The sequence below is a fragment of the Aristolochia californica genome, unplaced genomic scaffold, assembly GCF_029961685.1.
Source record: "Aristolochia californica isolate CCGP_79_NKW_82.1479 unplaced genomic scaffold, dmAriCali1.0.hap1 SCAF_3, whole genome shotgun sequence".
NCBI classification, from domain to species: domain Eukaryota; kingdom Viridiplantae; phylum Streptophyta; class Magnoliopsida; order Piperales; family Aristolochiaceae; genus Aristolochia; species Aristolochia californica.
Genome location: NW_027181992.1, coordinates 8,646,291 through 8,672,177, shown reverse-complemented (window position 1 = coordinate 8,672,177; position 25,887 = coordinate 8,646,291). Strand labels below are relative to the sequence as shown.

Genomic DNA, 25,887 nt, shown 5'->3' with positions numbered 1-25,887 from the left:
TCAAAACCGTTGAGTTTGTAAGGTTCTGGTGATCTTCATCGGCCTCCTTTGAAACCGAAGACATTGATGCTATTTTGGCACCAAATTGCGATGTTGCTGATTATGCTCCTCCTTTGGTTTCTACTAGTGCCAACCTTAAAGACTGATTCTTGAAGATCATTATTGAGCAAAGAATCCTTCATACTTTAGTAACCTCGGGTCAAGAATTCATGAAGCACTTGATTTTTTCCCACTTGTATAATATCAAATGTCACCTTCCTCTCTTTCTGAGTCTTTGATAGAAGAAAGCATCAGGCACAAGGTGTCGTTCCTCTTCCTCATCAGCACCTGCATTACTTTAATTCTGAAATCTTCCATGACATCCGCTTCTCATATGCCAATTTTTACTTCAACGTTGGTGTGGAAACACTTCACCTTTTCACCTTTGTGGATAGCTAGAGAATCTATCAAAGGAATTAGACACAAGGTTGGAGAAGGATTGCTTTGTCAAAGGATCATGCTCAATCTCCTCGTTGTTGGCCTAGGTGGGGCGAATTTAAGCAAATGAAAAATGCAAATAAGGAGAGAGAAAATCACACAGTGCAAAAACACCAAATATTTTGTTATTGATGTTCAACTATTTGTATTCACCATCCAATAATCTGTGTTTGGGAAATTGCACTAATATCGGATTTATGAGCTTGAAATTTACATGAAAGGGATTCCATCTCTCTTTCAAGCCACATGTATTCTTAAATACATTATTAAAATTCAATCTCTCCTGAGATTAGCTAGATTCTAGCTCTAGTAAGTCTTTCTATTTAGATTTCACAAGGCTCTAGATGAACCTATAAAGAAATAAAAAAATTACAAAACAAGAAAAAACTAAACCCTTTGTTGTTGAGGAGAGACAACCTTCTCCTTGCAATGTCCAAGCCTCCAGCCTTTGATGCAAGATGGTGATGTTTAGATCGACTATATGAATGCAAAGAGTAGGATTTGAGTAAGGATGAAATGTTTTTTTGCAAAATAGGCTCTTTTTTTCTCAAAATGGTTAGGAAGGAATTTCGAGTATTTGAGAATGGAATGTAGTATGTATATCAATAAAAGCTCATTAACTTTTTAAAAGGATATTTAGTGGGGTATTTATAAGTTCTCCAAGGCAAACTAGCCCTTTTTTGCCCTTTTGCAAAAAGTTAACTTTACATTGATCGATTAGTGTAAATTATTAATCGATCAATCGTGTGTAATGGTTATGTTTTTATCAAAATATGACTTATTGATAGATGGTATGACCGATCAATATCCTTTTGTTGGGTCTAATAACTTAAGTTGGTCGATCAATATACAAGGAATGATCAATAAGTCAAAATTCTTACTGGCAATGCATAATAAGTATGATCGATCAATGACTTTCCTATCATTGGTCATGCAATATGTTCCTGGTGTTCCTTCGGTTCCAATTTTTTTTTTTTTTTTTTGCGGATGTGACATGAACAAAACATGTTCAACCAAAGACCTTTAAAGGAAGGGGAAAAGGGTCCTCATCGGCAAATAACTAGGAATATGGGGACTTATGATCAAGTACCGAATATGGTAGCCTATTAATAAGGAAACAGGTTGTAAGAATCGCATGAGGCTAATAAAAATAGGGCACATTCATGAAGTAGAGAAGGCTACGAGCTACCTCAAGGAGATGTTGATTTTTCTTTTGATTACACCTTTTTGTTGAAGGGTATAAGCACATGAAGTCTGAAGGATGATGCTATTATCCTTACAAAAGGATTTGAACTCTCTTGATTGGCATTCTCTGGAATTATCAGAATGAAGTACTTTTATCTTTTTACTAAATTGAGTGGAGATATTGGCATGAAATGATTTAAAAATAGAAAGGATTCCAGACCTATCTTTGAATAAAAAAAAACATGCAACTCAAGTAAAATCATCAACAAATGTAACGAAATACTTAACTTGAGAGATATTCGAGACACTCAATGGTCCTTGTACATCCAAATGAACCAATGAAAAGGGAGCAATACCTTTAAGTTTAGCTTGAGGAGAATATGTAGACCTCTAGTGTTTGCTCAACTGACATACTTCACAATTCAGACCCAACAAAAATTTCAAAAAAGAAAACAAGTGTTGAAGTGATGATCCTAAAGGATGCCCGAATCTGTTGTGCCATAATTTTTCCTCCGTCTGAGAAGAGGAAACTGTAGTCACTAGAGGCAAATCCAAGTAATAGAGACCCCCTTATTCATGGACTCCACCAATCACATGTTTCATTGATAGATCCTAGAAGACACAAGAAGAAGCTGAGAAGATGATACAATAATTAAATGTTTTTGTTAACTAACTGATAAACAACAAATTTAATGGGAACTGAGAAACAAATAAGGCATCAGTAAGCAAAAGTGTGGGTGTACCCGAAAAGGATCCCTTCCCAAGAACTTTTGTTTGAGATCCACTTGCTATGGTAACAAACTTGTCAAGTAAGCATGGAGTCATAAAATGTAAAAGACTCTTATTAGTTGTAAGATGCTCGGAGGCTCCTGAGTCAATGATCCAAGATGAAGAGGTGGAAGTGGCAGAGATCATACCTGATGCAGTAGTAGCAAAAACAGTAGTAGAGGGTGTAGGAGTAGATACCATCAAAATCTTCATCCTCTATAATAATTCAATATCATCGTCTGAGATAGCCTTCTTACTTTTCTGCGTCTCATTTTTTTCTTTATTTGTTGAATTTTTGAAAAAGAGAAAAACTTCACTAACTTGTTGTAATATGAGTACATGTGAAAGTGGAGAGGGTAATTAGGATAATGATGTAAGTAGAGATGGAGATGGTGATGACAATGATGAATTTGTGGATGACGAAGATCAACAAAGAAATATTCAAAGGGGGCGAGCAACACAATTTGCAATAACATCTTATTTTCGAGATTTGTTAGCAGTTCAAATGTGACAAAATTATTAGTTCTTGTATTTTAAAGAAATTGAACGTTTAGGTTGTAATGAGACTTGTGGCAAAACTGAACATTTCTTACATAAGACTTGTGTTATTTTCTTATTACAATAAGAAAACTTGTGTTACATTTTAAAGATAAATAGTCAATATATATTCATATTGATAGTAAGGATATTTTGGTAAATTAGAGTAATAAATTAAAAAGACAAAGTAAGGTTATTTCTTGTATGAGATAGAATAATGAATTTTGATTTCCAGCATAGTGTTAGTTTTATGAAGGGTATTTTTGTTAATTAAAATATGATTTATATTTGTATGTATATGATTTCCAATATTATATTTAATTAATAACTTAAGATAGAGAATTTAGATACTATAAAAATAAATGTTTTATTATAGGGATATTTTGGTATTTTTATAATAATATTTTATTTTATATATTTAATTAAATATAAAAGCTTAGTTTAATTTATTATTATTATTATTATTAAGTTAGAAAGGTATAATCTATCCTAGTGAAAAGTATTTTATTAATAAATTCCGTCTGCAACCTTCTATGAGCGCGCCAACACAACCACCGGGTACATTTCCTTATTGGTAATGCATGGCACTGCGCGTTTGTTGTGTTAACGATCTCATCACAGTTGCTTTAGAGGTGCGCGGTTGTTCTCTTTCCGCCTGTCAAGAGTTCGTGACTTGAGACGAATCGGAGCCCCTGCTTTCTTGACAGTTTGTCTTCAGGATTGTGCAACTTTGTGTTTTTCTCCCAGCCTTACTAGCCATGCTTTCGCTGCAAAATGCGTTCGGTTGCGGGACTCCCTCTTTATATTTCGCGGTTACATCTTTCTCTCCGTCTCTCTCACTCTTTCGATTTTCTTCTTACTCACGCGGTAGATTATTGTTCTGGACAGGACTTTCGAAGGTTCTCAGGGACGAACGCTTGTAGGGCTTCTTCTGGGTTTTCTATCCGCAATTTTGTGAGAGAAAGGGACCAGAAGTTCAACCCTGTTTTCTGCTCAGTTACTGGAGATGGTGAGGTCAGTTTTCCGGTATTTTATGAACTACTCGTTCATTTTTTAAAATTTTATTGATAACGTTTAGAGTTACATCGCGCTTTGCATCCTTCTGAATTTAATGTTTTATTTATTGGATATGTCGCTTTCGAACGATATGTGTTCGCTTGAATGTAGTAGCATGTCTCTAGAAGTTTTTGCATGCTATGGGTGCCATACGTTCTATTGTTTCCCCAAGCGCAGTTCTTTTTCTACCGTATCCAATTATTTTTACTCTGAATAAAATACCACTTTTGGATACTTTACAGGTTTAATTAGAATCTGCAGATTCTACTTTTATTGCACTGAGATTGTCTGCCGATCCCCTCTATTTTTTTAACTTTGGGGTCGGCTGAGAAGTACCACGAGATTGGTCCGTTTCTGGAACGTTATGGATTCTGTATTTTACCACTTAATCCTTATATTCCGTTCAATCACTCAATCTGATGGATTTCGATTTTGTTGCCATTCCTGAAGTCCAACCATCAAACTTTGAAGAATCACCATTAGTGATCAACTTATAAGTGATAATTGTCTTCACAAATAGAGTAGGTTTTGAAATAGATCTCTTGTTATCCTATTCTATACTTCCAAGACAATGGACTCGAAAATTGTTTCCAATTTGATTTTGTTTAGCACATTGGGTACAAGTATTTTAGGTTGCAAAACAACTTTTAACAATTTTAGATTGACTGTTAAAGACTCCCAATAGATGTAATATCCACAATACAAACTTCTTTTCTTTTATAAGATTTACAAACTTAATTGATAAAAATGGAGTTTATAGCAGTTAGTCTTTTAAACAATACACAAAATGTTTTTCAAATATGGCCACTATAAGGGCCTTTTTTTTATATTTGTTAACTGAATTATTAAAGATGAAATGGCCTTTTTAAAATGATGAGTTGCCCATATAGTTAAGCTAAGACTAGAAGGATGTTGCTCCAAGATGAAGAACTGTTTAGAAAAAATCCTACATCAGGTATGAAGTTTCACATGCTCTAGTATAAGAGTTGGGTGAGCTTTTCCTCCCAATGCTTGAACTCTTGAGTTGGATACATTTCTTCGTGGTATTACAAAAGTGCCTCCACCAATTATTTTGGCATTCATTTTTGAATACCATTGGGGTCTTCGATTCGTATTTTGGTTTCTATGGCAGTTAACAAAGGGCAACCACTATTTCAACTGGATGTTAAATGCATTCCTGTATGGTGACTTAAAGGAGGAAGTGTATATGGAGCAACCTCCTAAGTATGTTGCTCAAGGGGAGACAACATAAGTGTGCCTGTTAAAGAAGGCTATCTATGGACTTAAACAAAGTTCTAGATCATGGTTTGAAAAATTCAGCATTCTGGTGATGAAGTTTGGTTTCTACAGAAGCTATTGTGATTATTCTATTTTTTGGTTGTGCATGTTGATGCCATTGTCTTACTCGGGAGTGACCTTGAAGGAATTAACCAGGTAAAAACTTTTTTTGGCGATGCATTTCAAAAAAAGGATCTAGGACAACTGAAATATTTCTTTGGTATTGAAGTGGCTCAAAGTAAACAAGGTGTCCTTCTCTCTCAAAGAAAGTACGTTAGATATGTTGTAGGAATATGGTCTCTTTGGTGCAAGACTAGTGGATACTCCCATGGAAGTCAATGCTAGCCGTCATGACTCTCATAGTCCTGTACTCAAGAACAAGATACAATATAGACGCCTAATGGGAAAACAATATAGACACCTAATGGGAAAATTGATTTACTCTATAGTCGCCAGGCTTGATATATCATTTGTAATGGGAGTAAAGGGTCAATTGATGAAAAACCCAAGAAAAATACATTTAGAAACTACTCAGAGGATTGTAAAGTATTTGAAAGGTGCTCCTGGAGAAAGGTTTGTTGTACACTCGGAATGAGAAAATTGATGTGTTGAGATATTTTAATGCAGACTATGCTGGATGTAAGATGGATAAGAGGTCCATCACTGTTTACTATTGTGTTGTTGGGGGTAACTTGGTGAGTTGGAAGAGTAAGAAACAAGTTGTAGTAGCTAGATCAAGTGCGGAGCCGGAGTATAGGGTGATGGCTCACGCAGTTAGTGAACTTATGTGGGTGAAGTCGGTTCTTGTTGAGTTTGAATTTGCCATTCCAGAGCCCATGTTATGAAGTGTGACAATCAGACTGCCATATTTATAGCAAGTAACCCAGTATTCCACAAAAGAACTACACACATAGAAGTACATTACCGTTTCACTAGAGATGCTGTCAGCAAGGAAAGGTGATTACTCCATATGTTAAGTTCTCAGAACAACTTGGAGATGTGTTTAAAAAACCCCTTGGAAGACATGAACTTTTAGTGTTTTTTGACAAGATAGAACTGTTTGACATTTACTCTCTAGTTTGAGGGGGGAGTATTAGAATCTGATGTAGGGGTATTTTTGTCTTTTCACCATCTCATATGGGTTTCCTCTGGTTACAGAAAATTGGACTACTTATTAGGACTTTATATTTCAAGTTTCATTTAGTTTTGAAGTTATAAGTTATTTTGTACCAAGGGGCAGAATTGTCCTTTCATGTTAAACTCACTTAAGTGAATGGATAAGAGGAGCCCGAACTTCTCCATCTTCTTCTTATCTCTTTATTCTCCTCCTTTCTTCCCTCCTAATCCTCTCAAGCTTGCAATTTCACAACATCCATGAGGGATAGTGTGGGAATTTGTTTAATTGTTAGCAAGGGTTAATTCTCCTCCTTTCTTCCCTCCTAATCCTCTCAATCTTGCAATTTGACAACATCAATGAGGGATAGTGCGGGAATTTGTTTAATTGTTAGCAAGGGTTAAGTGTAAGGGTGAGACGGAGGATGAAGCCATGGTGTGGCCAGACACCAAGGCAAAAGACTGTGCAAGTCCAGTGCACAGCAATAGCAGCAACGGCCAAGGCCAAGTGCAAAGGCACGGCCCAGAGGGGCGCACACATATGGCTGGCCCGGCATCAGCTGCAGCAAAGGAAGACACACTTGAGCTTGCCAAACGGATGGCCAAGCAACAAGGTGCACAACAACCCCAGTAGCCAGCCCAGACACAAGGTAGCACGCCAGCGGACACTTCTGGCGGGGCGAAATGGGGTTGGGCGCGACCAGGACTCCAGGCGGGGCGAAATGGGGTTTCCAGGAGTCTGGCGCCAGCAGGACTCCAGGCACCAGGCGCGCGCCAACAGAGAGTCCTGGCGGGGCGAAATGGGGTTTCCAGGAGTCTGGCCCCAGCAGGACTCCAGGCGCCAGGCGCGCGCCAACAGAGTCCTGGTGGGGCGAAATGGGGTTTCCAGGAGTCTGGCGCCAACAGAGTCCTGGCGGGGCGAAATGGGGTTTCTAGGAGTCTGGCGCCAGCAGGACTCCAGGCGCCAGGCGCGCGCCAACAGAGTCCTGGAGGGGCGAAATGGGGTTTCCAGGAGTCCGGCGCCAGGCGCGCGTGCCAACAGAGTCCTGGCGGGGCGAAATGGGGTTGCGCGCGCCAACAGAGAGTCCTGGCGGGGCGAAATGGGGTTTCCAAGAGTCCAGTGCCAGCAGGACTCCAGACGCCTGGGCGCCCCTGACGCCAGAATTCGGATTTTTCGGATTCTGGCGGATTTCTTGGCGTTTTAGAGATTTCTAAAGCCAAAGGAGAGGTTATAAATAGAGGGGCCTCTCCCATTGTAAAGAAGGGGGAAGGAGGTCGAAAATCCTTAGTATTCTTTACTTTTCAAGTGTATAGAGAGAGTTTTTAGCCTTGGCCTTCAAGAGTGTTTGGCCATCCTTTGTAATCTTGTATTCTTAATACAAAGTAGGCTTTTCTCTGCTATATCTTGGTCCTTTCATTGTCCCTTTTGGCTTGCAACTTCTTGTGTGAAGTATTGGTTGGAGGATCCGAGGCTCAAGGAGGCTGACTAGTTCTTCGGAAGAGCTAGGCCGCACGGGGTAGATATTCCACAAGGCTAGACGGACTTAGCCTAAATCTAACCGCGTGACAAAGGGGCCACAATGCATGTCCAAGCGGAGAAGTGTTGGAAACTCAAAAAACTTTTTTTCTTTCTTTCTTTGTTTCTCTCTGTGTGTTTGATGCCTAAACCTAGTCTCTCTTCTCCAAACCAGCCATTACTCACGCTGAGTTTTGAGCTTAGGTCTGGATAATTTCCACCAAGCTTAGGTTTGTAACAGAAAAACCACCACAATGGTGCTTCCTTCAGATGTTTGACGAAATTGAGGCCTTTTGCATATCTTTGTTTGTATCTTGCTGCTACTCTTAGAGTGCTAATCAAAGCAGATACATTGGCTAGAAATGGGGTTAGGCTACAACAATTTTTTGTGGGAAATTCCTTTCGTTTGGACAAATCTAATTTTTTTTTATTTCTTTGATGTATGTATCATCTTTTTTGCTGTTCTATTTCTCTTGGAATTCTCCTGTAATTTCTCTCTTAATCTGATAATATTCTCATAGTTGCCACAAAATAAAAATCTCATGGCTGTGAGGTTCTTCTCTTTCTATAAAACTTTACTGTCATAGAGATGAGCAGTTTCCTATTTTTCCCCTGAAAATAATGCTTTAAATGGTTCTTACCTAACAATGATGTATTCTTTCCTAGTTGCTATGTCTTCTGCATATTACTCATTTTTTTTTTCTCTTGTCTCAAGTCAGACATCTGATGTCTCTGCAGCTCGTGAGAGTCCTGCTTCACATGAAGGTAACATTGAAATCTAAAATGCCTTTTCTTAAAAAATCCCAAATTTTGTTGAGAGTAGCTTGCTTTGTTTTTGACGATGCATTAAAACTCAGATATTTTCCATGTGAAAAAATCCTACCACTTTAAATTTACCAATTAGAATATGCTAAACAACCAAAATAGTGGGACTCAAATGGATGCTTAGATGCACAGTGGGGCTGTCTACATAACAATATGTTACTTGGATGGCAGCTGTTGTGGCTTACTGTTGTTACATTGCTGTTGGTGGTCATAATATTCTTTTGCACTTCTCACAGATCAAGATTCTGACATTCATTTTCCAAAATTGCGACCTCTTTTAAGTAGATTCTAGATTCCTTCCACATGATGCTACATGCTTTTTGCAATGTCATAAAGTTTTAGACTTATATTTTCTGTGTGCTGAGCTTTTTATGGTTGTTCTTTAGGTTCAATGAAGAAAAAAGGGAGTCAACCTGCCAAAGCATTTACATCTAATAAGTATTGACTATTTACTATAGTAAAATGTAATTGGCCAAAAATGAGGGGTACAGCTTGTAATTTATCTTATTTTAATCAGTGGATGACATGAATGTTATCTTGATTTTTGGGGTTCATTTCAGGTTTTCCGTTTCATTTTTTTTCTCAAGTTCATGGATGGGGTTGTTACATAAGTTTTATTTTTTTCTGTTTTAGTTATACAAAAGTTGATTGGTTCTGATTATTTTGTTCTCTTGAAATAGTTTTTTATTTTCTTTTTCTCTACTGTAAACCATCCGTTTTTTTACACTAGATTGTCTTTTAGTTCCTAATAAGTACTTGTGCCAAAATTTACTTGGACTAGTTTCATTCGCTTATGACCAATAAACAAAAATAAAATGATCTGTTATGAGCCTGAATATTCTAATATAGAAACCAGGCTCACACTTATTTGGTTGGTGAAGAATGAGTAAAAAGAAGGGGAAGAGAGAAATTCGGCTAGAAGGCTGCGAAGAAAATAAAACAAATAGCAGGTTTTTGCATGTCCTACTAGTCCCTCTCTCTTACTTTTATAAGGGATTAACTTCTTTCTAAATTGGACACCTAACTCTAACTTGGACATCCATTGAGGATATGTCATCTTTAGCTTGGACGCCAAGTTTTATGACTACCAATGACCAATCTACCCTTATGACTTGATATTAATTTCTTTTATTCCCTTGTACACATCTCTTTGACAATTATACCTTTACATCCATATTTGTATACTAACATTCTACCCCCCTTAAATGTTGTTCTCAAGGTTCAAAGTTTGGAAATCGTAGTAAAAATGCATGTTCTATTGGATTCTGGATCTGCATTTCAATTTATTTTGATGTTAAAAAACAAAAGCATGCTAACTAATGCTTGAGTACAGGTTGTTAAATTTATCAAGGGTTCCTTAAATCGATGACCAATTTGGATATAAAATGAACCACACCTGCAATTTGACCAGAAGATTAGACTATGGAATTTGGCCAGAAACATTTAATTGCAAAATTGACAGAAAAAACTAATGGACCATTACATCGATCCCAAAATCCACCATAGAAAATGCTTAACAATTCAAAGGTCAATTCATGAAAAATCAGAATATCTGCACTTGACAAGAAGACACCGACTAAGATGATTGCTGCAACAATCAGGATTGTTGCTTGAAGGGCTTGACTTAATTTTATTGCCTTCAAGTAGCTAAACATGCCAACAGCACCCAATGGTTGGAGATGCAGCCCCATATTAATGCTTAAGCTTGACCTTGCTCTTATATAAATGCCAAGATCACTGTGAGCCATGGCTACTGACTCCCATATACCTTTCTCAACATACAAGTATCTTTTGAGAAATGTTGAAGATTGTGGGAGACTGTAGAAGAGGTAATAAATCATCAAGAGTAAATTTTTGGTTTGAGCTCCAAGACATGTTTTTTTTTTTTTTTAAATGATTTTTTTAAAATAAGGATGTATAAACTATTAAAAAATAGGGAGAAGAGTACAAACCTAACAAGGTGTTGGAGTGAAATACTCAACTTAGCCTGAGAATTTGCCAAATGATTGGCAGATCTAGGGATGTGCTTCCAAGTACAATTTATAAGAGAAATTAAATTACATATATCAAAATACATATCCCAATGTCACCAAGGAGGATGGGTTGACTTTGTACACCAATCTATGAAAATTTTTGAATCTCCATCGATACAGAGGGGGCTTGCGAGACGGCTTTGGAAGATATGAAGCCCATTGAGCAGTCCTGAGAGTTCTGTAGTGGTGGAGACAACCATTTTCATCATGGATAACTCCGCCATATCCTGTAGGACCGGGACAGCCAAAACCGCTACCGTCAAAGTTTAGTTTGTAGTGGCCCGCCGGTGGGGGAGCCTAAATTGCCATAATCGGAGGACAGGAAGGCTGCGTCAAACCAACTACCAACTGCCAGTTCCCTCTAAGATTGGAGCCGCTAAGGCTACTAAACTCTTTTCGGGTCAAGAGCCAAGTTGTTACATGACCTGCAATATTATTAATCAATATTTTAATAGGATGTGACCAACGCAGCATGAGTAACAACTTTCCAAGTTTCGGGAGTCTAGCACTGGTGATTGAGAGAATAGTGGATGACAAATTTTTTGAGGAGCAATACTAAAACCCAATTTTATTTAGGAGGCTAGTCTAGACAATATGGGCATAATGACATAGTAAGAGGACATGGCTGGTAGTTTTTGGAGAATTTTGGCAAAAGTGGCAAGAGGGATCCTGGACAGGGGTTCTGCATCTAATTAAAGAATCTAAGGTGAGGATTTTGTTCCTACAAGCGCTCTAGATAAAAAAAAATTGCTTGGAGGGGGGGAGGGGGGCGCAGGGTGATTAGGTTGGGGGGGTTTGGGGTTGTTGAGGAAATTATAACCTGAGGCGGTGAAAAAGGTACCTTTTGGACAGGGGATCCAGATCAGTGTATTAGGCAGAATCCGGGGTTTTACCGTGGAGAGACTAGTGAGGAGGTTAGATGCCAAAATGGCCTCAGAGTCCGAAAGAGCTCTTCAGAGATTCAAATTCCAGCCTCCGGTTTCAGACCATATGTATGAGATGGAGGCATCAATGTTCCTTGCCAAGTTAGAGATTGACCTCATAGCTGCTGTTGAGACTACACCCACCAATCAGACCAAAATTTTGTGAAGCTTCCGTTACCAACATAGCATTTAACTGTCTTCTTGAATTCAGGTAGTAGCGTGGCAATTTGTTTCCAAACAGGGAACAACCAATAGCGTCTCCCACCATCAGTCCACCAACCAAACTGTTTGTTGGCTTTAGCAGTGACTAAAGCTCTCCAAATCAATTCTGGGAAGAGATTGAATTTCCAAATCCATTTCAGGAGGAAAACAACATTTGTGGTAGCTATATCATTGATCTCAAGACCACCAAGGTGTTTGGGTTTACACACGTCATCCCACTTCACCAGGTGGTACTTCCTTTCACCATTTGAACCCCCCCACCCCACCCCACAGAAACCTTCTTTTGATGAATTCAATTATGTCTCTAATTGAAGCAAGGCACCGAAATAAGGATAGAAAATAGCTAGGGATTCTGTGAAGACAGGATTTTATGAGTACAAGCTTACCTGCTTTGGAGAGAAATTTTCCTCTCCAGAAAGCCAAACAACATTCCAATCGTTCAATAACAGGATGCCAGGAACATTTGGAAGGTAATCCAGAGGACAAAGGGAGGCCCAAATAAGTGCAGGGAATAGTTGTAATTTTGGATCCCAGATAGCTAGCCATGGAGTTCAGCAGATTAGGTTCAATATTGAAGCCAGTTATGGAGGACTTTGTCCAATTGACTTTTTGGCTAGAGGAAATTTCAAATAAATTGCGCAAAGCTTGTATATGAGAAATTTGATTCATATTGCCTTCACAGAAGAAGATAGTATCGTCTGCATACTGTAAGAGGGCGATATCTTGAGTGGGGTTTGCAGATATGGGGCTAAGTCATCTTGAGCTTTTGGCAAGGCGAACCATAGCCGATAAATGCTCAGCAATAAGAGTGAAAATAAAAGGCGATAGAGGGTCCTCCTGCCAGATTCCCCTTGATCCATTAAAGAAACCACAAGGTTTTCCGTTGGAGATAATAGAATATGATGCAGTTGAAATGCATCTTCTCATCCAGAATCTTCAACGGGTGCCAAAACCCATTTGGTTTAAAAAGCTGGTCAATCAGCTTCCAGTTGACACGGTCGAAGGCTTTTTCGAAGTCAAGTTTCAGTACAACTCGAGGCTGATTAGATTTTTTGAAGGAGTCAAGTAGTTTATGGGCAGCCATTGTAGAATCCAAGATATTTTGACCTCTAATGAAGGCACTTTGGCAAGGGTTAATTACTTGAGAGAGATCTGAAGCGGTTAGTGAGAATACGACCTATGATTTTGTATGCGCTAGAGGTGAGACTGATAGGTCTGAAGTCTTGAGGGAGGGATGAGTTGGTTTTTTTCGGGATTAGGGCAATGAAAGAGGCTCCAATGAATTTATGGGTGATGCCAACTTGATGGAAGTTGTTTACAAAGGCATGCACATCACTTCTGATTTGTGGTAGAATTCTCCTTTGAAACTGTCTGGCTCTGGGGTGTGGTCCTTAGGCAGGCCAAGTGTAGCCAAATCGATTTCTTTAGAAGAGAAGGGATGCTCCAGGAATTCAGCTTCTGAGGTAGAAATACGGTTAAACTCGAGCTGATGAAGGGTAGGCATGTTGAATGACTCCTCTAAACAAAGATCTGTAAAACATTTTATAAGAAGGTTAGATATGGAGGCTATCCATGACCTCCTGGTCTCCATTGCGGAGAGAGAAGATATGGTTAGCTCTCCGTCTAGCCGAGGCAACAGCGTGGAAAATTTTGTATTTCCATCCCCGTCGGCCAACCAGCGGAATCTTGCCCGCTGTTTCCAATGAGTAGTTTCATTTTTTAGAAGATTTCAGAGATCAAGATTTAACTGATTTTGGAGAAGTAGTTCAGGGGAAGAAAGAGACATTTGTTCTTCAAGGAGATCAAACTCAGATATGCTGTGACTAACAAAATCTTTCCCAAAAGCAGCAGCAGTATGAAGACTTAAAGACCAGGAGCGAATCTTGTACTTCAGGGCTTTGAGCTTGAGGAGGAAAGACCAACCCGGATTGGGGTGGTGGGCAAGACCTTGCCACTAGATAACCAGTTGAGGAGCAAAAGATCCATCAAGAAGTCAAGAGTTCTCAAAACGGAATGGAGATCAGCCCCCAGCTGGGGGGTGAGTGTTGATTTGGATAGGCTAGTGGTTAGAGCTGGCTTTGTTAAGGACTTGACCCGAAGTATTAGCAAAAAGCTGAAGCAAATAATTGTTCACAAGAAATCTGTCGAGTTTGGAGAGGATTGGGGGATTTTGGCCATTGGACCAAGTGAATTTTTTTTTCCGGAGAGGGGGGTTTTCGAGAGTTCTAGGCTGCCAATGAGATACGAGAAGGCTCTCATTGGGGAAGAAATTTTATTAGCTGGAGGGCCTTTTTCGGAGCAGCGAAGGGTGGCATTGAAGTCCCCGACAAGCAGCGAAGGCAAATCCCAAGACTGGATGAGGATGAGTATTTCATCCTAGAAAGAAACTCTATTGCGGTGATGAGTTGGGCCATATATGCTTGCAAGGGCCCAAAGAGTCTCCAGAGTCTGATCACGAAAACGGATGCCAATAGAGAAAGGGCAGATTTAGTAATGGTGGCTTCAACAGAATTTGGGTTCCACATAACTAGAATGCCACTGGAATGACCAACCGCGTCAACCGTTGCCCATTTAGGGTTTGAGTTATATCATAAACCTCGAGCGACAAACATGTCAAAAGATTGCAACTAGGGGTGACATCGAACCAAGCGGGTTCAGGAATAGCTTGTACTCGGCTTGGATCCGACTCTGTTCGGCTCGTTTCGAAAGCATTTCGAATCGAGTTCAAGCAGTGGTGTGTACTCGTTTAAGTAACTGAGCCGAACTCGAGTGAGTCGCGGTTAGGTTTGCGAGCTCGCAATCTGGCTCGGTTACTTAATAAAACCTCTTTCGGCTTTCAGCTTTCGGGACGCGACAGCAACGGAGGGCTTCGTTTTGATTTCGAAGTCTTTCGAAGTCGAAACGAAAAGTCTCAGATAATCTCTTCCGATCGTAACTCTCCCTTCCCTTTAAAAAACCACACCTTAGACTTCGAAATCAAAATGAAAAGTCTCAGAAAATATCTTCCGATCGTAACTCTCCCTCCCCTTTAAAAAAACACGCCTTGCTCTTCAAATCTCCACAATCACCAATGGGGCAAGAAGAGCATATTTTCCGCAATCATTACCCAACCGTCCCAGTGCCGAACCTCACCTTGCTGGAATTCATCCTCGAACAGAACTTGATCGCTCATATGTCTGGCCCCAACAGAACTCCGAGTATGGCTATCTAGGATCCTCCCCTTTGCGACTGCATTAAGCTGAATTTTGGTAGTGCTTTTGGATGTCCTGGGTCGGCTGAAGCAGGTGGTGTGTTCAAAGGTCACAATGGAGACCCTATTCTTTCTTATGCTGGTCCGGTAGGCATTGCCGATTCTAATATTACTGAAATTAGTGCTCTGTTGCTCGGCCTCCAAATCTTCAGGGATCGTCTCTATGGCAAGTTAATCATTGAAGGCGACTCGAAGACGGTTATTAGTTGGTGTTCCAAAGATAGCTTCCCCCTTGGCGCCACTGGCCCATCACTAATAGTATTACTAACATTGTATCTTCTACTCATTGTAATTGAAATCTCATTCCTAGATCAGGCAACTCTTTGGTTGATAAATTGGCAAAATTCGGAACTTTCCAGCAATCTCTCATTGTTTGGGAAAGCTTCCCTCCTTTGTAAATTACTCTTTTGAGCTTTTGTCTTAATAAAAATCAGCATCATTTCAAATATATATATATAACTCAGCACTATTTCAAATATATATACATGTGTCCATACACCTGTAAACCCTAGAAATCATCTTTCTACAAGAAAATGTTTTTCAATCAATCAAGGAAAAAAAGTCAACCTAATTAACTCAAAATAACAACTTCTAACACTTTGATTCAATACTTTTGCTCTGAAAGTGGTATAAAATTTTTAACAAACTTTATTGGTCCAATTTGAAGGTATATTTTTCGTTTTGTTGGCTTTTCTGAGGGCCAAGTCTGATTTTATTGTATCATATAACTTGTTGATGTCCAAAAATTATCCATGACAATATTTTTCTCAGGTTGTTGGAGAAGTTGAAGAGATATGGAGTTTCTGGGATTCTATCTTATGGACTACTAAACACCGTGTACTATCTAAGCACTTTTGTTTTGGTTTGGTGAGTTCAAGATGATGTCCATCTTGTTTTCCCTCTGTTGTACGTATATTTATTGAAGGTTGAGTTGGAAGAGAGATAACTGCATGCAACATTAAATTTTTTACCTTACAACTGATAATATGGTTTGTTAGTGGAGCAAGTTGATTAATAAACGCATGAATACTGTGAAGTTGGGTCCAAGGCCCTTCTCAAAATGACTAGCCAACTTAGGAAGCCTCTTTCTCAACTAATAAACCCAATATCTTTGTACTCACTAATCTATGTGAGATTATTCCTTAACACTCCCTCTCACGTGTAGGCCCTTTTTTGTGGCTCTACAAGTGGATAATTTAGGTGTAGGCTTTCTTTTGTAGCTCTACGAGTGGATAATTTAGATGTGTGCCCACATACGAGTACTGCTCTGCTACAATATGAAGTTGGGTCCAAGGCTCATCCCAAAATAACTAGCCAACTTAGGAAACCTTTTTCCCAACTAATAAACTCAAAATCTTTGTACTCACTAATCCATGTGGGACTATTCCTTAACAAATATATTTGAAGAGATTACATACTTAGTGTTTTTATGGATTATATCTATAAAAAAATTGGTTGAAAGAATCCAATCATACTTGGGGCTGTAAAGACCATCTTTTATTAAGTGAACATCAATAAAATTGTTAAGAACTCATTTTCAGAAAAAAAAAAAAAAAATGATAAGAATTAAGTGTAGCACCTCTTGTAAAAATTGATTTTTTAGCATTTATTTTATTTCTTTCAGAATATCTGTCATAATTTGTTGATAATTGGGAACAGGCTTCCCAAGCTTTTGTAGTCATGCTCCTCTAGTCATGGTCCTTGAGATTCAAGAATGATCCATGTAGTTGTGTCCTTTTGATTACAGGTTTTATGTTGCTCCTGCTCCTGGTGGAATGGGCTATATTGCAGCTGCCAAAAGGTAGTGAATAATAGTCACTCTCAAGATCACAAAGAAAGTAGTCAGTCTCACATCGCAGCATCTTTTGCCTTAAACCTTCCCGTACCTGAAAGTAATGGATTTCTTATTGTAGGTTTCTCAAAGTAACAGCAATGGTGTGGGCTGGAAGTCAAGTTACTAAGGTTGCAAGAGTTGGAGGGTCAGCTTCTACAATCAACTTGTTTTCTACTTCTTTTTCTATGTAGAAGTTTGCTCATAGATCTTGCAGGGTTACTATGTCCTCTGGTCTGAAATTGGTCATGATATTGCAAAACACTAAAGAATTAGTTTTCCTGTACTTTGAGCTGATGTTTCTGTATGTTATCTAGTGTCGCTTCCTATTTCATGGATTGCAAGCCTTTGAAGGCTACAAAATATTTAGTTTTTGAATTTTGGACCATGAGTGTTCTTACTGTTGATGTGTTAGAAATACTGGGGTAAAATTGTATTTTCACTATATGTGTGGTTGTATGCTAGGCATAAGTGGTGAAGTTATTCTATTCTTTCTGTAAGACTAAACAATGGTTGTTTTATCTTTTCTTGTATGAAGAAAGACTGTTATTTCTGTCATTTTGTAATGTTTCACTCGAGTGTTTAATAAATCAGGGTTAGAGGAGTCAGAAGCCTCTAACGAGACTGCCCTCTTTTATTGTGGAGCTGTTCCTTGTCTTTCCACTCCTCTTTCTCCTCTGTTTTAGTCTGATTAACTGCAGGAATGTACATGGTACAAGAGCAATAAGATACCACTTTTTTGCATCTTCTTCCTCTCTTTGAAGTCTGTGTCAACTCCAAGGAGGGTGAAAATGAGTCTTTTCTATAAGGGGGGTTTACAAGTTAGATTGTTCCCTGTCTCCTGTGGTATAACTGTGCGGTTAATGGCTTATTGTGCTTCTTAGACAGTTACTTTGTATTAGTTAAGAAGGTTGTTTTCCTTGCCTTAAGACAAAATATGTGCCTGTGCAAATCTTTACAGGTTTGTGATTGTTAGTAGTAATCAGCCAAGGGAATTTAGTAATTTAAAGAGTATAATGAGGTATAAGGGTGTAGGTAGGCTAAGAGATATTAGAAAGGTAGTTCAGGGGTAGTTTAGTCCAAGATGAATAATGGCCATAAATTAGGGTTAAGAGTTGTAATATCTATTTAAAGAGTTGAAGTGGACATGTAAAGCAAGCTTGAAACCCTAAAGACAATTGTTTTATCTTTGTTTTTCCTCTCCAAATTTGTGTCTTTGCCTATATTTTTTCTTTTCCCTTTTAATACCAACTTCTGCTCTTCTTCTTCCAAGGATCGTACGAGGGACCTATCACTTAATGTGTTTCAAGTGCCTTTAAGAAGGTTTACATCTCCTTAAGTTGTTGTTTTTTGTGAAATTTTAAAGCTGAGGATTCACCATCAGATTCAGTGGAGTCTAAAAGTTCTTAATTTGGGGCAATGTCAATCAAAGTTAGTAGTTTTCGTAGTTCCTCGATTCGATTGAAAGAGTTCCTCAGTCAATTGACCAAATTTTGTTTGAGCTCCAATAGATTGTATTAGAAATTGTTATTTTGAGTAAGGTGGAGAATGAATCACTAATGAGAAAATTCGTGGAAATGCTCAAGTGAAGGATTCAAGCAACATTTAGTTTGGTGGACTGATGTTTGCAAAGAGCAGAGTTACGGAAGCATAGCAATTAGAATCCATGAGACTAATATGACATTTCTTACAAAATCGTGCCGAAGAATAAACAATTAGCGATACCTTCCTTGGGTACCCCAAATTCTAAAAAAATTGGGTGGGATCACCGCACCTTGGGTACTTGGACAGGGTTCTTCTAGTCATCTCTCTCTTATTTGGAGATCCATTCATAAACCTTTCAATCACTTCACCTCTCATTTCAGGCTATTTCTTGGGTGGTTCACACATTCAATTTTGGCTCAATATTTGGTCTCATGAGGCACCTCTAAAATATCAATTCCCCCTCCTGTTCAATCTTACCAGACACCCGAATGAACTGATGTCCAGTATTCTCATTCTCATTAATGGCTCATTCAATGACACTAATTGTAGCTGACATTTCAGACGTGAGCTCAATGATCGGGAGGCTGCTGAAATAACTTAATGAGGCAACTTAGCCGGGAATTCATACTGCATAACCATCCAGACAGGCTTATATGGCGTCCAGATCCCCATGGTTCATACTCTGTTGCATTATGCTATGCAACATTAACGATAGATCACAATTCTCCATAACCGACGGCAACTTCATGGTCTATGTTGGCCCTCCCAAAGCCAAGTTCTTCCTTTGGAGTGCTCTTCATAGAAAAATCTTCACAAGGGACTATCTTCACTGTGGAGTCCATGTCCCTAGCCGAAACTGCCCCTATTGCCATCTTGTTGATGGATCAATCAACCTTATTTTACTCTATTGCCGATTCACTTGGTGTATTTGGTGTTTCTCCTTAAGCAGGTTTGAAATTCCAGTTTATCTGCCTGCCTCTCTCTCAAGTCTCATTCAGCTTCGTGCCAACCTTAAGCTTCCTACATTTGGCCAGATCATGTCTCAGGCTTGTCTTACCATTATTCCTTGGTGTATTTGGAAAGAGAGTTCATAGGCAGATCTTCCAGAATGATGTGTCACCTTACGGAGAGTTGCTGAAAGAACTCTCTCTAAGATTGTTTCTTGGCTTGGTACTCTCTCGCTCTTTGATGAGGTCAGGACTGATCTTGTTCAAAGCTGCTGGTGTCAAATTTCTTGTCTATCTCATTTCTGTCCTCCCATAGTAGAAGCATGGATGCTGCCAGATCGTGGTATTACAAAGCTTCGTTTTGATGACTCTTCTCTTGACAATTCAGGTCCTGTTGGGTTTGGCAATGTTTTAGGAAATCCCTTGGGTGTTATTTTGGCATCCTATGCTGGTCTCATTGCTGTTGCTCATTCCATAACTGCTGAGCTTCAAGCTTTGCATCATGGTCTTTTAGTGTTCAAAGAAAAATTTCAAGGTTCTCTCCTCAATTAGCGTGGTTCAAAACGTGTGATCAATTGGTGCTCCGGGTTGAAAGAGCCTCCTTTAATTCATGGCATTTTGAAATCATGGATTATGTAAATTCTTCTGTTTGTAGCTACAATCATGCTCCTGGAGCAGCCAATAGCTTTGCTGATACTCTTGCTAGAGAAGGGATTTATCTCCAATCTCTCATTGTAAGGAAGCCCTCTGTTTTGTAGTTCTTGCCTTCAGGCTTAACAAATTCATCCTTTCCTCGAAAAAGTTGTTTTTGTTTTTTCCTACTTTATAAGAAAGTGTTTTCCTATAGAAAAGTAGGTTTCTAGTGTTTAAAGGATGAAGAGACGTTGTTGTAATTTTGATATTTTTTAAATTATAAATAGGCGAGATGGTCCCTAGTCTTAATCTGTCCAACACTTTTCTACAAGATTTACTTGGTATTAGAGTAACGATCCTGACATTGAGAAAGAAAAGAAGATGAAGAAGAAGAAGAAGATGAAGAGAAAGAAAAAAAAGAAAAAAAAGAAAAAGAAGAAGAAGAGGAAATTGAGAGGGAGAAGATAAGTTCCAAAAATATTTCTCTTTGATATTATTGTTTTTATTCTTATTTACTGCTCCCTGGTTTGTTTCCCTTGCTAGCAGTCATTCTCTTTCTCTGCAACAACGATGGAGAAGTTTGATTATAGAAAAGAAGAAACTTTTTTTTTTTTTTTTTTGAGCTCGTCAGGTTCATCTAACCTTTTTTCCCTTTAACTTCAGCATGTATGGTTATTTGGTTAGTGATACCAATATATGCAGCTCATCTTCTCACTTGAATGGAGGCTCTGGATTTTTTGTGTCAACAATTACCTACTTTATGCTAGAAATCCTTAAGAACATGATGGGAATGGGTATATATCTTCATTCAACATTGTATATTAAAAGATATGAAAGAAATAGTACGACACTTTGACATGCTATTCTTCTCTTTCCCAGCAACCAGAACCTGTCCAAGTCTCCTTTATCTGTAAATCCATGTCTTAGCTGCTTGTGTTTTATCTGTAAATCCATGTCTTAGCTGCTTGTGTTTTATTTTTCAGTGCTCTTGCACTATCACATTGGAGAGCTGTTTTTCCACTCTGAAGGTTGAACTGTAAGGTTACAGTGAGACTGCATGATTGTTGTTCTTCAACAGAAGATATTTGTTTATGGTTTTGCAGATTTGAAGCTGTTGCACCAAATTGAGTCTGTTCCAATCCCCAAAGGACTCTGAATCTTGTTCTCGGTGTCTTGTCTCCGTTGGTTAAGTATTGTATGTTTTTTGGTGGAGATTCTTGTTTGGATGATGTCAGTGATTTACTTGATCATCCACAGCCTCCCCTGCAGGACATCATTAACATCCCTACCATTGGCAATAGTCTTAGCTGTTGCCAATGACAGACTGATTTATAACCAATGTTTTGCATCGCTTTTGCTGCCTCAAGTGACCTTCAGTATCTGGCAACTGTAATCTCTACTTTGCAACCAAGATATTTCTTTGATAGTTCTAAATTTCTAGTAGCCAATGACTTATCCAATTTCTCAAGGTACTCTCTTGCTAATTTGGCCGCTACAGGGACTCTAATACTGTTTTCCCATGCTAACCACCTATCTCTTCTCATTACTTAAATCTTAGTCTCTTATTATCATGCACTTTGGTCATGGATTAGATGAATCCTCCCATAAGTTTTTATAGTCTTTGAATGTTCCCTTCTTCCTGTCTGTCGTTCCATTTTCAATTGTGAAGATGAAGTTTTTTATTTTTTGGTTAGATCAACTTCCTAATTCTTTGGAACTCTTTGTTTTTGTTTGGACTATTAATTACTTTGTGTGGTCTGGACATTGATTTCCAAAAAAATTCCTCATGCTTTGGAATTTAGTATGTTTTTTTCTTTAGAAAGGATGATTTTATTAAGAGGAAAACAAAGGCAAAAGGCTACAAAAGCTCAAGAGAGCGATCCTATAACAATAAGAGATTGGAGGGAAGCTCCTTGTTTAGCAAGGACACCAATTATAGAATGTGCAGATCTCGGAATGTGAGACCAAGTACAATAAAAAAAAGAGTCTATATCCATGATCTTGTGTGGAGGCATGAGCACACCAGCCGATCACTACTCTGGAGTCCCCTTCAACTTGGAGAGGGCGGCGACAATGGTCTCGAAAAATGCGAAGGCCGTGGATAAGGCCAGCAAGCTCAGCGGTCGTCGAGTCAGCAATTCCCAGGGGACCAGCAAAGGAGATAATCTGATTGCTTGTGGAGTCCCGAATGACGCCACCAAACCCCGCCATTCCAGGATTGCCGAGAGAGGAGCCATCAAAATTTAGCTTGAGAGAACCAGTGGGAATTTAGTATGTCAGTTGGAGTTCCTTTGGTTGGTCTTCTTATTTTGGTGTATATAGGTGACTTCTTCCTTGTTGACATGGTGCTGCCCTAAAAAGTCGGCAGTTTATATTGTCATAAGGTGGTTGTGGCTCAGCATGTGCTCCAATTGACCCAATTTGAGTTGTCTTTTCTTGAATGTCTTTAAGTGATCGCAAGTATTCCTACATAGACTATTCAAGTTTTGCAATGCAATTGTTAGCACTAATGTGTTCAAAATCATATTGTTTACTGATTTTGAATTTTCTTATTCGTGTAGTCCATGTATTTCAACCTTTTTTCTTGGACAGTCCTCTTTGTTGTTTTCTGTTCTATGTGCTTTCCAATTGGACATCTCGAGGTGGCCTGTCATTCAAAGGGAGATAGAAGAAGTTAAATTTATAAGAATTAAAAAAGTTTCTATTATGTTCAAGTTGGGGTCGTTAGCATGTACTCTCCAGCTTGAGGGATAGAAAGAGAAGAGTGCTAATACTGATGAAGTTAAGTCCAAAACAATCTTACAAGTGCAAGTTCAAGTTGGAGTACAAAACCTTCAGGTCGAAGCACAGGGCATGGGGTGGCAGGCGCAGTACAGTCTCCACAGGCACCAGGCACCAGGCACAGGCACACGTGGGGCCAACAGCTGGCTGGCTGGCTGAGGGGCAGTTTTGCTCCAAATTTCGAAATCCAAGTTTCTCCTACCCAAAAGGTATTGAGATAGGGTAGTTTGAGACAAATAAGGGCACATGGGATTTGACCATGGGATTTGATTTCAAAGATTCTTTTTTAGGTTGAAACTAGACTCAAATATTTTTCTAACGGTATATAATTTGCTATATGAAAAATACGACAAGAGAGTGAAAAATCCAATGAAATATAGAAATTTGAGAAATAAGATTTTAAGGAAAAACGAGAAACTCTTCTTTTTTCTGTTCTTTTTTCTTTTCTTTTTTCTTCTTCTTCTTCTTCCTCCCTTTCTTCTCCATCTTCTTCTCCTTTTACATCTCACATCATTACCCACTCTGATACCATGTTGAAACTTAGGATTCCATGATGTATAATCATAATAGAAAAGGATTAAGGGCTCAGAAAAAGAAGAAGAGTTGTGGAGAGAAGTTTTAGGTGGAGAAGAGGAAGAGTGACCAATTTGGAGAAAAGAGGAGGAAGCATAGGGTAACCCCCCCCCCCTTAAGTTGTATTTATAGACATCAAAAGTACAAATATTACAAGAATACTCTTCACCCTAGTAAGAGTGAATTCATAACATAAATCATAAACTAATTACATCAGTGCCATATTTATGAGATGACTTTTTATTTACCATCATGCCACCACTTTGTGGGCCTGTGGGCCTTCCTTGGTCTTGTGGACTTGGGCCCATCTTCCAACAGAATTGGAATAAGAGGGGATTTGTTTTGCTTATGTGGCGAATTCTCATTAGCTCATGTAAGATAGGGGATAAGGGTGAACTATCCTTGATTTGCCTATAATTAGGCCTTGTAAACTTGATGTATCCATCTCAAAATTCGTGCAAAGAATACCCTGTTTCTGGCAGAGCTCGTTTCTCTTCTTTTTGGCCTAATTTTCCCTTGAAACGAAGACTTACTAGCTTACTTTTCACCCAAAGTAAGCTAGGCCATACGCTGAAGCTTTAGGATCAATTCCTAGACCAAAATAGCGGCGTGACATTAATACACTTATTGTACTTCTTGGTTTGTTGGGATTTATTGGTTTGTTTGCCAATGGTACTGAATGTCCCTCCAATTTCTTTTATTTTGAAGTAGTTTCTTGGAGCAGTTTATTTAGAAAATGTTATGTTGGCATTGCTTATCTCTCTTGGTATCCCACCAATTTACTTTAAAAAGTCTTTCCAGGTCTGTCTCTTTAATGTAGTTGTTTACAAGTCATGGTGTTGGTATTGCTTCTCTTTTGGTTGGCTGAAGATTGGTGATTAAGGAATTATGTGCTCAATGACAAAAGTAGTTCTTCAGATACAGTTGTGGAAGAATTTCGTTAGAGAACCTACATCTTTACTGCCAGTCCTTTTTATGTACCAGTTTTTATGGTTTCGTTAATATAACTATTTTATGGTTAGTGTTGATCCTTGATTTCTCTGTGTGGATATTTTTGTAGGGCTCTTGCCCTAGCACCATTGGTGGACAGTGGATTATCATGGTTTACTGTGAAATTCAATTTTGCGTCTCAAAGGAAGGTAAGATAAAAATAAACTCCTCGTCCACCATTTTCAGTAGTTGGCTATTAACAACTAAAATTCTCATCTAACTGCTGTATTTTGTCGCAGGCTTTTGTTTCAATTGTGGGTTTCTGTTTTGGACTAGCCTTTCTGCTGTTCTTAGTGATTACATTACTATGGGCATAGAACATGGTCTGGAAGAGGATCCCTGCTTCGCAGAGATTGCCTTAGCTTGAGTTCTCCTATCTCCATCATTAGAAAGCAGCGTATGTTCAAAGCAGCCATGGCCAAGCCACATCATTAGAAATTTAAATCCATATTGTTGGTTTTTTCAACCGTTCCTTTCAAACGCCATAACAGAGGCTGGTTATCAGAAATGACCTTGTCAAAGTTCATCACCCCTAACTCATAAACACTTATATCATCAATTTTATCATACTTTTAATAACAAGTTTGTCTTTTTCAAACAGAGATCAAATTTGGACTATAAGACTATGACTGAAGTTTGTAGAAGATTTCTCAGAAGATGTAGAAACGAAATACAATCCATCAATAATTTTTATTCTTACTGCAACTATAGTAAAAGAACCATTTTTACCCAAATACCATATTATATACATGAAATTGTTCTTTTGGGACATCACATCTGATGCATCAAAATTATATTTCAACTTACCATTCCAAGAAAATGATAATTTTATTACTTTACTACAACTTTGAACATATTTGATAATATTTTCAATATTTAATCATCATCATGTGGTTTATATAGAGGTTATGAATGTCACCAACTTAAAATAGGAAGTCTTATCCATCCTCTAGAAATACAAAACAAAGTCATATCTGATTTTTTTACTTCCACTCTCAAAGCATAAAAACAAAAATAATCCAACTAAATATTACATAATAGTATAAACTATTTGTAAAGGACTATGGATACTATTTATCTCCACATTAGTATGATATTGTCCACTTTGGGTTTAAACCTTCATGGACTTGTTTTTGGGTTTTTATCCCCAAAAGGCCTCAAACCAATAGAGATAATGTTTACACTTATATATTCATTATCTTCCCCATTTCTAGTCAATGGGGGACTTTAGTTGTATACTAACACTATTTTGAAGATTTTTTTTTTTTTTTTTTTTTGCTTTGGAAGGGTGCCAAACTTGTGGACCAATTCTTACCAAAGTAAAACCCAAATGATGATCTCAAGAATTGCATGGTTTGTGGTACCAAAGTAAAACCAATTTTTACTCTCCTCAATGAAATTCAAGCAGACATCTCAGTAATCTAAAAAGTTCTCATTCTCCGTATCTCTCAGTGGTACCGCCAT

The 25,887-nt window shown here is 38.4% G+C and overlaps 1 protein-coding gene across 2 annotated transcripts; it reads left to right on the top strand.

Annotated features, from left to right (window-relative positions):
- The first annotated feature begins 3,583 nt into the window (after window positions 1-3,583).
- Window positions 3,584-25,031, top strand: LOC137960354 (uncharacterized). 2 transcript variants are annotated; one of them, XM_068807951.1, is made up of 9 exons: window positions 3,584-3,779; window positions 3,856-3,981; window positions 8,650-8,695; window positions 9,142-9,193; window positions 15,955-16,050; window positions 16,931-16,984; window positions 17,097-17,162; window positions 24,494-24,572; window positions 24,663-25,031. In XM_068807951.1, exons 1-9 carry the CDS (start codon window positions 3,726-3,728, stop codon window positions 24,738-24,740), a joined length of 651 nt encoding a protein of 216 aa, XP_068664052.1. In that variant the 5' UTR covers window positions 3,584-3,725; the 3' UTR covers window positions 24,741-25,031. The 2 variants fall into 2 exon arrangements, with proteins under 2 accessions (XP_068664052.1, XP_068664051.1); XM_068807950.1 differs by having other exon boundaries at window positions 3,584-3,981.
- The last annotated feature ends 856 nt before the right edge of the window (window positions 25,032-25,887 follow it).